The sequence below is a fragment of the Helicoverpa armigera genome, chromosome 9, assembly GCF_030705265.1.
Source record: "Helicoverpa armigera isolate CAAS_96S chromosome 9, ASM3070526v1, whole genome shotgun sequence".
NCBI classification, from domain to species: domain Eukaryota; kingdom Metazoa; phylum Arthropoda; class Insecta; order Lepidoptera; family Noctuidae; genus Helicoverpa; species Helicoverpa armigera.
Window position 1 is genome coordinate 9,004,924 of NC_087128.1, and position 13,846 is coordinate 9,018,769.

General features: G+C 36.2%; 1 protein-coding gene across 8 annotated transcripts in view; it reads right to left on the bottom strand.

Annotated features, from left to right (window-relative positions):
* The window catches only part of LOC110372597 (syntaxin-1A), a 41,629-nt gene that overhangs the window by 11,613 nt on the left and 16,170 nt on the right, over positions 1-13,846 (bottom strand). For all 8 annotated transcript variants that reach the window (XM_021329410.3, XM_049839193.2, XM_021329414.3 and 5 more), the window contains exons 3-5: positions 6,296-6,395; positions 1,685-1,759; positions 1,324-1,580 (exon numbers count right to left, since the gene is read on the bottom strand). In XM_021329410.3, the coding sequence (XP_021185085.3) occupies positions 1,324-1,580; positions 1,685-1,759; positions 6,296-6,395 (432 nt within the window). The remainder of the gene's footprint in view (positions 1-1,323; positions 1,581-1,684; positions 1,760-6,295; positions 6,396-13,846) is intronic.

Genomic DNA, 13,846 nt, shown 5'->3' on the forward strand with positions numbered 1-13,846 from the left:
ATGGATAGAGAATGATGTGGACAAAGACAAATAACCTGATGTAATGAATTCGTTCTGACAATGAGAGTTAAAAAAGTATCAAATTAATTTAGCATAGAAAGTATGCATAATCAGTAGTGCAGCTTATGAAAGTGTATAATGATGTTAGTCATATTTCATAATCTAACTCTCAAACAGGAAAATTCTAACAAAACCATTACTATAAATAGGGCTATTTATATAATTATCAGCCGCATAGCTGAACACACGAGTATCCACCGTTTTTCAGTTAACATTACATTATACTGCAATGCACGCTATCGATTGTATAATTACGTTCGGAGGACACCACTTATCACTATGCAGTTACGGTTAAATGTTAGCAAAATATAGCTGAAATGCATAATAAAATATCATTTGAACATGAAAAAAAACCCTAAGGTTTAACTTCCATGAACCCGATAGACAGTTCAAAGAAATACGAAGCGATTTATAGAGTAGTGCTTAGTTAGTTTTATTTATTAATTTATCGATTGTGAAATATAAATAGAATCTCATAAACATGGTCGTACGTTAAAGTGACGTGACAATACTGCCAGTAACGCCCCTTAATACCGAGGATGACTATTGCCGTAAGTTATTGAACTGCTATACAATATCCGGAACAGAAGTACTAGACTGAAATGTATTACTATTGTATTCAGAAACGATGATCTTGCAAATAGCAAGTTAAATAAATTGTTACTGTTCAAATACATTGTATATTCTTGTTTCAAGAATACATTTTGCTTCTATATTGTTGGCTGGAATAGGTACGTATAACTTTGCTCATTCTAAGTTTGTTATGGAACATGGTGACGACCATTTGTGCTGAACAATGTCGCTTAATGGCTCACTCAGCCTATGGAGATATACACCTGCATGGTACTTATGATTTTCTGAACTCAATATCGTTGTTCAAGTGTGGCGCAGGCTTGGCAGCGTGTCGCGTATCTCCCGCAGCCAATTTGTCAAGTTTTGATTTAGTGCTGCAACTTGGCACCAGTTACAATGGTAATCCGTAAGGGGTTAGTAGCGCTCAAAGTTTCGAACATGGCGCGAGAGTTATAGCGCTTTTTTACTACAAAATATGGGCTAACCGATATTGGTTTGCTTGAAACTGGAACACCGAAGTTGGAGATTTTTTGAAGCAGACAAGTATGCCAGTCTTGTGAGACAGAGAAAAAAAGCCTAGGCATGTGTGTAGAGAAATGAGGTGAGAAAACAAGATCATCCCTAAAATTGAAGCGACATTAGTCGTACCGTACCCATTAAGAAAAGACCATAATAAAGTGTGGTACTGACCCCCTGTGTGAATACTGCGGAGTTGCCTTGCTCGAGCATCTCCTCGAGCTCGTCATCGGTGGTGGCGCGGCCGGTGATCTCGAGCTGGCGCTGTATCCTGCTCTTGCAGCGGTCCCGGTAGTCCGTCTGCGTGCGGTTGTACTCCGTCATCACCTCGACGAACTTGCGCGACAGCGTCGAGTGCTGCGTCTTTCTTATCCTCAAATCCGCTGACGATTTATTCGAGTGCTCCTCCTGCTCGATGTTCTGCTCTATATCTGTAGATTTGTTCAACTACTATGTACAGCTGATCTCAGATACTGCAGCGACTTAAATGCAAGACAAAGAAAAGCACTAACGCTTAGCTACAAAGTTCACTTACGTTTTAACTTTCCTCTGACTTTGTTGGCAGTTTTCTTAACGTCAGCCATGAGATCTTCCAGTTCATGCTTTGTTTCTGTAACATTAAATAGGATTCATTCAGTAAATGTTAACAAAAGATGTTCTAAATGTCAGTTATCACGAAAATAAATCATCTCTCTCAGAAATCGTATAATAATAATTTGGTGTGTGAATGAGAACGTGCCGCGTGGGCGCTCTAATTGTCTGACCAGTAATCGAATTCGCCATAACGATCGATAGTTTTATAAAGCAGAAACTGGTTTTGCACGGCTAGAAAAATATTTAATACAATCTATCTGTGTAGTGTGCAATATGTGGGTATGATTTCCAGTTACACATAACTATCTATTGCTTTCACATTCACATATGATTTCATGTATCTAGGTTTTTACCGAAGATGAGGTGTTCAAAGTCGTCTATTTATAAGGCATGTGGATTAAGAAATCAATTAAATAATTAGTACGAGAACAATTCGTGTTCCCTTTTATTTCAGTAACGATTAGGAATTAAGTCTACCGTTTTATTTAATTGGATCTAAGGAATCCCAAGAGTCAACCGAACACAAAGGTGTACTAAAAATAAACAATCAATAAAGACCGCGACCCGAAAATCTTGTACGAGCAGTTATTTGGATATCAATCACAGTCAATGTTCCTACGTGATATTTCTACGTGAGCACGTTTCTTCAAGAGGTTAATCGACTTAATACCCGACGATCCCGTCTAATAGCTGCTTAGAGGGGAGCAATACAATTAGCAGTTTAGTTCATGGGATAAGTAAACGGTCGGTACTGTATTGGAAACATAATAAAGACAAGAGATAACGACAGAGGATTGTCATCTTCCAATGGCTGCGAAAATTATCTTGCTGTTTTATTAGTTTAGGACGTGCTTCTTTTATCTATCATAATGACATACATTTTTCTTGATGAATGCCATTTGTAAAACTATTTTGAAATGTCATTCGCTCTTTCCAAATAGCTTATGCTAAACCATATCTCAAACATATATCATGTTCGTTTCATACGAAGTCTCTCAGTATCGGGAACCGGAACGATTTCCTCAGGCATCACCATAACGACTTTTCCTGTGTATCACGTCCCGGAAATTGCACTTCCTCGAACGAGTGGGGGATCTGAATATTTACCCAAACTGTAGCTAATGGATAACTGGAAAAATTGTAGTAAAAAGGCGCTGATAATTGGGCACGCTTTCATATGCTGCGGCAAATCCCTGGTGCACTGGATTTGGCTTAATTCGCAGCCTATTTGCATAATCTATTTAGCGTTCGCGTTCGAAAACGCGCAAATACATTGTACGTAGCTGTGTAAACTGAATATTCAGTTAGCTTTTAGTTGAATCCCGAATTTCGAGGGGATAGCTGAATAAACATATGGCGCAATATACAAATTGTCGCGTGGAAGGCACTTCCCGACAATGTTGTTTTAGAGCGGAGTCCCTCGTGGGGTATTATCACCTGCCGGTGCCTAGTATTATGTTCAGATAGTTAACGCCTCAGCTCGCATCTCTTTCAAGCTCAAAATCCGGGTCATTTTTGCAGCATTTAGCCGCTTCTTTGTGAATTTTTGAGTTCATGGGTTATATTCTAGTTGAATAACTTTGGCTTATAAAAATTATGTGAACTTAGTGATAGAAGAACAAGCGCATTATATTTTACTTTTTATTTTTGTGGGAAGATCCTACTGCCTCAAATAACTGATATTGAAATGTGCAACTAGTCACTTTGAGTAAAATGCGAATATGCTACTACGACAATATCAGTGAAGTTGAAAAATCCATCAGCAAAATATTCACTATTTTGCATTAGGTACACCTAAGTATTGATTTTCAAAAAGGTAGCCAAAGTTCTAGAAAATATGAAATAATAAGGGCATACACCTTACAGTTTTAAAATTATAAAATGGTGTGTTTTTGTAATATCCTAGCTATTAAAGTTAAAACTACACTTACGCTGCTAGCTAGATAGCGAAACAATTTCATGCAGGGCGCAAAAAATATCTCTTAAATTCTTTTTCATTGAAGAAAGAATTCCATTGAAATAATTTACCTGGCCCGTTCCGTGTAGACAACGCAAAAAATGTTCCTAAAAGAAAATCCAATTTTTCCTATCGTCGATTCTTTCAAGTTGATCCTTCTATTCAGTAGCTTTTGGGAAATATTAAATAGGTTCTCTTACCTAGACGTCGGCAAGTTTATAGAAAGTAATAATTCAACCTATTTTCGGTAGCCAGTCTAGGTCCTTATTTCGCATATTTAATGAATAGGTTACTTCGTCTAGGTAACACGAAACTGAATTTGCTTTCTGTATAGGTTTAACTTAGTGGAATCTTAAGTGGATGGAATACTTAATTGTTTCAGTACTGTACGGGAAGGTTGTTTAGTGTAAACACAATATAATTACTGTTTTACATACCTACGTATTATAAACCGCTTTTTATTCTGAGTGTGTAATTACTTTGGCTAGATTACTTTTTGTAACTAACGACACTGCGACAAGGTTTTAAGCGTATGTCGTAATTAAAAGTGTCGGGAAATGTAAAGGTTCGTTAACGCGATAAAGCACGGAGGGTGACGTCCATGTATCACCTGCAGTTAAGCGTGTCTCGTTCACAGATCGATTTCATTCACTGAGCACACAACTCATTCATAGCCACACCATCAATCATGACTTATTTGGTTCTTACACACGCCGACAAGTTCATTTTCCCCCAACTTTCATATAAAATGTTCGCAATATTTTAGCAAGTTTATACGAATATTTATGGCGACATTAGCATATTAACTTTGTTATGAATTTGATATTGTAGAAATATTTTAATATTTCCAAATGTATGCAGATAACAGGGCATACAACTCACAGAGGTTGCCGCCCGCGCAATGCGCGCATGATGCGAAATAAATGGAGCAACATACGTTCCCACGGGTATCTCGGGAATATTAAAACAAGGCGTTCTTTGAGATTTTCCTTCCACTCCATGTTGCCTTGATTTGTTTAAACGTAGCATTAGATATAAAACAAACACATTAAATAGAAAAAGCCAATCGTATTAAACGCTCACTGATTAACGCATGAATAAGTTTGGAGTGAAAAGGTCTCGTTATAAAGTTTCAAAGGTTACAAATTGGATCGTTTTATAACAATAAACATATAAACTGTTATCGTGTGCTTGTTCGATATTAACGACAACACCGGTGGCTTATTCGGGACTATTTAGGTCGGGTCAATGGCTAATCGTGGCTATTCGTGACGATCCTGGTGAGGGTCCCTTGTTGTCAGGTCGACTTCCATAAAGCTGATATTATAACACTTTAACACCCTTAAATATTATAGCCACATACTTTTATGAAATCAGGATATATACTCCTAAAGGGTAAGAGTTTCGATTTTCCAAGATCTTCGTGTATTTTTTACAATCCAGTAAACCTCTCACGCTCCAGCGAAAGGCACGGAGGAATTCTAAGTAATTAAAACAAAATATGAAGAGGGTAAAGCGAGTAAGGTATTTGAAGTCGAGCCAACGTCACCTGAATAAATTCGAAGTAATCTTTCAACAAAATCAACAGAGCTATCGCCAGTAATTCACTGGACTACCATAAATAGAAGGAAAACATTTTAGTTTCAGAATTATAACTATTTCCAACGGTATTCGTTAGTATGAAAAATGAAATACATAACATTACAAAGTTATATTATACTACAAACACGTTTGATTAAAGTAATTACAATACATTGAAACGATAGCATTGATCGTTTAACAGGAAACAGGATAACAAAATGTTAAAATGTGTGCTAAAGTTTTTGACGTTAGTGCTTTTATTGAATGACGTCAACAATAACTGAAAGAGAAATGTCACGATTCTAGAATAATAGCAGCTTCAGTTAATCTGAAGTACCCCCATGAACGCAGACAGGCAGACCGCCCCCTCGTCTACGTAAATGCCACCAACTTCGCCCTTTCAATTAGTGTGTGGGTATTCTGCGAGCTAACTTGATTCCTGCCCACGCATAGCTACAGACACCAATACCGATAACCATGGCGTAGTTTATGGAGAAACATATTTATTTTTAGATGATAAACTTTCAGATACGTGGGTTTTTCGCATATTCTATAAATAAAATGAGATTGATTTAATAAGCGGGTGTATTTGCGGAGGCTGATAGCACTAACCGAGTACTAAATGAATGCTAAGATGATCGCTGTATTGTTTATAGTCATAATGTGACATAAAATACAGCCTAACGACATAAACGCATGTATTTACGCTCTTCTGAATACGATCACAATGGCTCGCCTGGCAGCCCGTCATGACTTAATGAGAGTTAATAAGACCCTTAAGAGCTGTCATTACGACCACTCATTACTTCATTCATTCCAGCTGGGTAATCTCTCAGCTTGGATAAGTACAACAGCGAATGCATTACAACCTACCTCAAGTTTTGTTACTGGGCAAAAATATATGACAGCAATTTCCCCCGAGGTAGTTTATACTTACATTTTTATATACGTACATTTTGAGCATTGGAGAAACTAAACAGTCAAAGAAGTTTTTCATTTTTTGGTGAAACTTACTTTCATCTGATTGCGGTGCTGATAGGATGGCACTGTGCTTCTTCTTCACTTCCTCGACGTTCGCCTGAATCTTGTCTATCATCTCTCGTATCTCTTCAACCTGAGGAGGCAATAAAAACATGTTTACTATCTGCGCAAATCCTAGCAAGCGAAAAATTGCCCACGCCTATGAAGGTTGTTTTTGCTTCAAGCAAGCATATTGGCGTGGGAATGCGTAGATGTTTTTGAAGTACCTTAACAGTGGGAGTAGATCATTTAAATCATATTCTTAGAACCTAGCGTAGGTTGTTTTTTATAAAAGTGTAAACAGAAAGATTTGTTTATTTGTACTTCTCAAGAGTGTTTATGACAAGATATCATATCAGGCTGATAACTTATCAACACAATGATATAAAGCTTTCTTTACCGCAGCGCTGATTGTTGGAATACGTGAGAAATAAAACCTCATTTCGAATTATGTAAATTGATATTTTGTTTCTACTTTGATAAAACCGCACGTGTTTATCAAGACATGAGTCAAAATCTTTATCCACATACCTTCAGTGGTATTTGTGATAGAGGCAAGCATCTCTGTTTGAAGAACATTATAATTCATGAGCTGTGACCAACCTTATCGTTCAAAATTTATGGCGTAAGGCAGAAAAAGAATGAAAAATTATAAGAAAAATGCGCTCACGAAATTTCATTTGAGTATAATAATTTTCCAAGCTTTTACAAAGCATTTTGTCTCAGGTCATTAATTCTTTAACGTCGCCTGACTAGCCATCTTTCAGCGCGAAGTTAATTACCTACTCATCAGGTTGGGGCGATGGGGCTATTTTTTCTGTAGCAGTGCAGTTCGCCGTTTATCTCTGTATCAGACTTGAACGTCTAGAAGTCTAGCCGTGGCGGCGCGACGTTGGTTTGTTGGCAACGAGCCAGCTGATACACCCTGACCTAAGCTACTGGGGCTAGTATTCGCGCAAGATAGGTATGTTATATTATCACAAAACTTACAGCAAGAACTTTTAACAGTTATGATAAAAACGGGTTCTATGCTATAATATAAATTCTATTCCTGTATATACTACCCATTTACGATGAAGGCTGCAAGCGCAAACATCTGATTCAAAAATATGCTCACTTGACAAGTTTTATGTAGACATGGTGTAAGTCAAACGACCTTGTCCCTCAAAAAGCTTCTGTATATATTTTTTTGTTTGAGGAAAATGCCACTTTAATTAAGGAAATCATTTTTGTTGGCGAACATTAAATATACAAACCCTGCTTAATTAGCTGACTGACATTTCTTCGCGCCTCTTTCCCCTGTCATTAATTAAGAGTAAGCGGAGGGCAATGAAAAATAAAAACAAACAATGCTATTTTCATTTTACTATTTGAGACAATGGGCGACAAAAACGCTCGGAGAAAAATACTGGGTTAAAAGTTGAAAACAATTAACACCGGCTTAAAGCTTGTTTAAGCCATTTGGTTAAGATAGCTAGTCCAGGCCATGTTCAGAGTTAAATTTGCCTTAGGGAGATTACTGGCTATGGTCCAACCACAGAACAAATGCTCTCGCTAGTTAAACTAAGTGCACGGAAGAGAAATGTTAGAGAAATTTATTTGCTACAAGTGCAGTAAAAACGATAATTTGAAGTGAATAGGGCGATTCATCGTGAAAACATTTTATCAGGATTCAATCGGTAAACACAATAAGCAGTATTGAATCACCGGAAAGTCTGATAAGTTATTCAAAAGAATAAATTATTAACCGAGAACTGAACCAAGAGTAAATTGTTAAACGTGATATCATCATCAGGCTCGTATTTGCCTTGCGAAATTCAGGCAAGTTAATTTTTTTATCGTTCATGTTTTTGTTGTGCTGAATTTGCTATTTTCCTTCCCTTCGCCCATATTAAAAAAATAACGCAGCAACACGCTTTCGGATGGAAAATTCTTATCAGTTTTTATTCGAAATAATGTATTTTATGCTAATAACATTTTGTAACGGGGCCATATTCAAAAAAATTGTATATTAAAACGTCCAACAGAGTTATTCTTTTTTAAAGAATAGCTACTAGCTAATTACTCTTAAAACAGAATAAACATTTATTTCAGCATTATGAAAAACAAAAATAACGCCCCATAATCCTCAATGAATGATTAATTTTAAAAGAAAACTACAACGTAGAACATTTGTTTTCATATAAGCAATGCGTGTCCACATTCTTAGCGCGACATTTAGAAAACATTTTATTATTCAATATTAGTATTTTAACTGACAAATAATTGATTTCTTAGCAGAGCATTGTGGAACCTGAAGGAATTTGCTAAAATTATCATGAAATATAACACGCAGAATTCAGGAATAATTAATTAAAGCAAGTCTTGATTTCACTTCATTTCTGTTATTCCTGTCTGTTACATTAGTAATTTTTAATATTTTTGTAGTAGTTATCAAAATTATTTTACCTAAAACATTAGCAACTGAACTGTCAAAAGAATCGACGAATCAAAAATGTTCGGTAATTTTGTTAAGCGCAACAAGCACGAAATATTGTGGTGCAGTGATTATTCGACAATTAAAAGTTACTTATTACTGTGAGACTTAAAGTATCGGTAAGTACTTTTACTGTTTTATAACTCAGCTTAGAATAAATGTATATTGACACTATCACTGTACTATACAAGTTTCGTATAAAGTAAGAATTAGCATTGAAAAAGAGATTTTTTTTAGATTAGACACAAGCAATTTATTCATATCGGTTATCATATCGATTACTTTTTTCTGTGACGTAACAGATATGAACGGTTAAGGTTTGTTCACAGTGTACGTACCGAGATAAAAACGTATTTAATCAAACCTACCACTTTTATTTAAATTTTATAATTTTATAAAGGTATCTTTACGAAAAGTCGACATGAACAGAGTAAATAAAAATCAATCCACTAATAAAATATAAAACTTGAAAATGTTTTCTATCGATATACATTTTTACAATCGATATTTGCAGGTAACATCATGTTTTATAATGGGATAAGTTTGGGATAGTTACCTACCTACGAATGGCTTTAGTTCGGGTATAAGAATTGCTGTGGGGTTTGTTTTAGAATATTTAATATTTATGTATTAAGGTTTTCTTTTCTTCACAGGCAATATGCCACTAACACCAGGTGGACGACAGCGAAATTATAGAGAACAATTCGAATACTACTATCTACTTATTTTCTTTTAAAAGTGCGTCGTTATATACTGACCCTAATAATTCGTCTCTGTTACTTTTCCGTTATAACAATATAGCTTTCCTATCTGTTTCATATCTGTTTTTTACAATTTTTTTGAAAACGACCCAACGACGTATCGGTTGCCGAATCGGGCACATTGATAACTCAAAGTACGGTTCAGGGTCGGGAATGCGGTTGTGGCGATAGGAGGACGTCCGTGCCTGGGTCGAGCCACACTTCACATCATGACTCACCAATTAATCAGATTAGCCTGATAACCGATATCGTCCGACCAGCCGATAATACACTTGACGTCTACGATACCATTGTGTTGTTTAATAAACGTTACTCGTATTCTAACGACACCCGTCTAGACTACAAGCTACAACCATTAAATCTGTTGTCACTGTAAATCGAGAACAAATCTCACACAGTTTTTATTAGAACGACGGTCTGAGTAAGGCATTACATGAAAATTCTATTATAAAGACAAGCTCAAAAGAAAGGCTAGCTTGAACAGTTAAAACAAACAGGAGCACAAATATGCAAATAAGGATTTTAAAGACATGATCTATGTCATTAGTTTAATCCGTTTCGTTATTCTGGCTCCACTTTCTACTTTCGATTCGATTCGTAGAGTAAAAAGGTCGCCGCCCGCCGCCACCAAAGTAAAAACGTGATCCATTAATTCTGCGAGAGTCGCAACTGCTAGAAATAGGTACCTATACGTAAACTGAAATGGAGTTGCAAATGGGGCCAACTACGTAGGCTTCAGCTAGCTTCAGTACTAATATGAGGTATATAAGTCATTAGGCTGCTTCTCTACGTATGTTATGTATCAAAACTACGAACTGTTTCGGGTGAAAATTACACAAACCTAAGTAGCTACACAGGATTACCAGAACGATTTAGGAAATACGGCTTAAATGGAGGCAATATCAATTTGGGTTTACTTAACGTGACTGCAATACCATGACAATACCAAATTCAAAGTTACGCTTCACAGTACATTACCCTCCTTTCTCAACACAATCAATGAATTTTATCGAAGCTATTCCTGAGGAAACGCAATGGAACGTGAACGGAAACTCGATGCTTTGTGTTCTTACATAAAATCTTTGTTTGATGTATTGGCTAAAATCAAGAAGGAACGAAGTTTCTTGTCATGATCAGGCAGCACTTCGTAATCAATAGATGTCCTCAAACTTTTTACATAAACAACTTAAGAGCGCTTTACAAGATAAAGATAATTTGTTATGACAAAGATAGCGAAAATTTTAGAGATAACAAACAACAAGTGCATAATGAATCAGTCAATTCGATTAAAAGTGGGCTGTGCATAGTGATAAATACGTCATAGATGAATAACCGTGGACGTCGGCAATAAGAAATGTATGTGAATGTGGTAATGACGTAATTACCCTAAGTGCACGAGCCCGGTCGTCCACCACGAGCGACATGTTGGCACATCTCTCATCCACACATAATAACATGTAAATGAATCGCACGATTATGATGAATACCAAGCACAGCCTGAATATTTATGCCACAGTTGTGTGTTGTGTTGTGAATTAAATGGGAACGCGTGAAGAATTCACGTCACGAATGAAAACTGGCGACGACTCGTATTTTTATTGTGTTCTGTATCAGGGAGAAAAGTTAAGGACGGGAAGGAAAATTAGATATCTCCCTGGGGCTGCGGACTGCTTCATTGAGGACGACGCCCCGGTTTAGAATAAAGCATTAGCATTTTATTTTTCCTCTAGGTGCTAGAATATTTTCAATTGATTATATTTTCTTTCGCTGGAAGTATTTGCTTTATAAAATGAGTACATGCACCTATAAAATACATAATTAACCCAACAGCACTTAAAATATTATTCTACGTTTAATGTCTTAAACAAAACGTACAGGAATTCCACAACATGTCTGTTCCCACAATTTAAAGTAGGTATACTTGCGATAATATCGATTGCAGTAATGGTTCACCCTTTGTTAAGCTTAAATGTGGGAGTTTGCGGAAAATTACCTGACTGCTTAAGTGCTTAGCGATTACCAATTAGCTGCAGGCACGATCTATTACGACTATCAAGCCCTAGTATTTTAGTGGCCGTAATTAGTACTGTAGAAGCCTGCAGATCACACATTTTATTTTTTATTAAGTCCGCGTGTATTTCTTACATAATATGTTAGTAGACACTGACTCATAAGTTTGAGAAATGACCTTCCATTGTTAACTGACATAAGCATTTTTCTGTTAGCTGATAATTTATGCAGTCAGTCGGTACGAATCGAATGTATGAATTCTGTTGCTACTGCCGATTTATGGAAATAAACTTGAAAACATGCCTCTTCTAGAAAACAGAGAAAGAGGATAATAACTTTAGAAAAAATAACTTTAGAAGTACTACATAGAAATACTTAATTTTCATAGCACAATGTATGAGCGAGTGCTTTTGTTAACGTTATGATTAAATTATGTCTGCGTTAGTGGAAACAACGAACCGCTTAACAACGTGTGTAAAAGTTACGAGAGCCAATAAAATTATAATATGTATGACCATAAACTGACTTTTTTATATTATTTTCATTGTGTTAATAAAGTTATGTATTAATAACACATAATAATTTATTTACTTACTAAAATATTTAAAAAAGGATCAGTTTCATATAAATCGGAAATGGGAATAAATCGATCTTGGCCATTTAAGCTGAGGGTGACTGGGGTTTTCCGGGAAGTCGCTTCATGACAGTTATGAAATGAATGGGGTGCAAATTAAGTTCAATTCTATTCCGTTTATCGCCATTTGACGGACATTGACCTCTCCCACAGGGAGTTAATGTCCATAGCCACACGCTGGGCAAACGGGCTCACCAACAATACACGACCCTGTATAATATTCGCATTAATACAAAATATAAACCCTACAGACATAATAAACTATGGATATTTTATTTTTGAAGGCAAATTGTGCTCCGAAGCGGGTCATATTTGCGGGTACCGGATTAGCGAGGATTATGTAAGCGACGTCGGAACATTCACAGTTCATCAACGGAGGTACACGAATTAAAACCCGACCAACCCTTACAAAATACTTCAAAGAAAAAGTTTTTTCTGCGTAGCAACGTAATAACAAGACAAAAGCTCTGGTTCTTAAAGTAACCAAGTTTTACGAGTATGAGTGTGCTGTAACTAGGTACTAACTTTATTGTAACTTTCCCAAGTTTCGCCACTTGTATATTCTGGGAGATAACTACAACAAGATTGTTATTATGTAAGTAAGAAGTACCTAAAATGTACATTTTACATGGTATAATTCAATGTGCGTAGTTGCTACGCAGATTTGTAGCGCTACGGCTACGACTGCTACGCTACGCCAAGTGGTAAATTACACAATGAAAATTAATAAATAAGGGTGTCATTTCCAATCTCTTCGTTATTGTTATTAGGTTGTTATTTCTATGACAACGTCGCGGGGTTTTCTATTGATTGTAAGGATGTCTGTAGCGTCACCTAGCCTTGTGCTCAATGTCTATAATGTGTCCTTATTGGCGCCACTTGGTAACAGCTTTACGTGCCTCCCTAAGGCCCAATAAGATCAATCCTCAATCGTACGATAGACGGTGTAACTTACAAATATTGTTTTGTCACTTGAAAGCTTTCTAACTTGCAATATAAGTAGCTATAAATACTGAACTCGAATAGCTTTTACAGTTTTACCGCTTTCATGTTAAAGTATAAAATATGTATAGAAAGTAGGTCACGCATTATAACTAAATTATTAATCAGAGTGTTATGACCACGATTCCATTTACTCGAGAGCAGCTCTGCAAGCTAATTGAAGCTTTAAGTGTACATAAATGTAATTTATTTATATTGTTTTCGATAAAGAGTACCTACATTCCTTGTTTGTATGTTAAAAATCTTTAATGAAAAAAAAACTTATTAAGTTTTGCTACCATACATAGATTGGTGATAAATACATAGTCAGTGTAAAATTATATGCATAAAAATAATTAATTCAATAAAAGTGAACTTTTACGCTATACAAAGAATGTCGCGTTGCGATGGCTCCATAATACTACCTAAAAAGAGAAATAAAAAAGGTAGCCGTAATGCCGGATTTCATTCCAAAAGATTAATCACAAAAATGCTGACACTAGGCCAATGCACCATTTGGCTCGTCGTGGAATTGTGTCATTTATACTATGACATAACAACAGTCTCGCTACGTGTAAGAACGGAACTAAATTGATAAGGGCATTATATCTCCGGAGAGCTTGTCGGAATCAGCTTATTGGGGGGAATTACATTATTTGACAAAGGTCCTGCTTATTATGTTG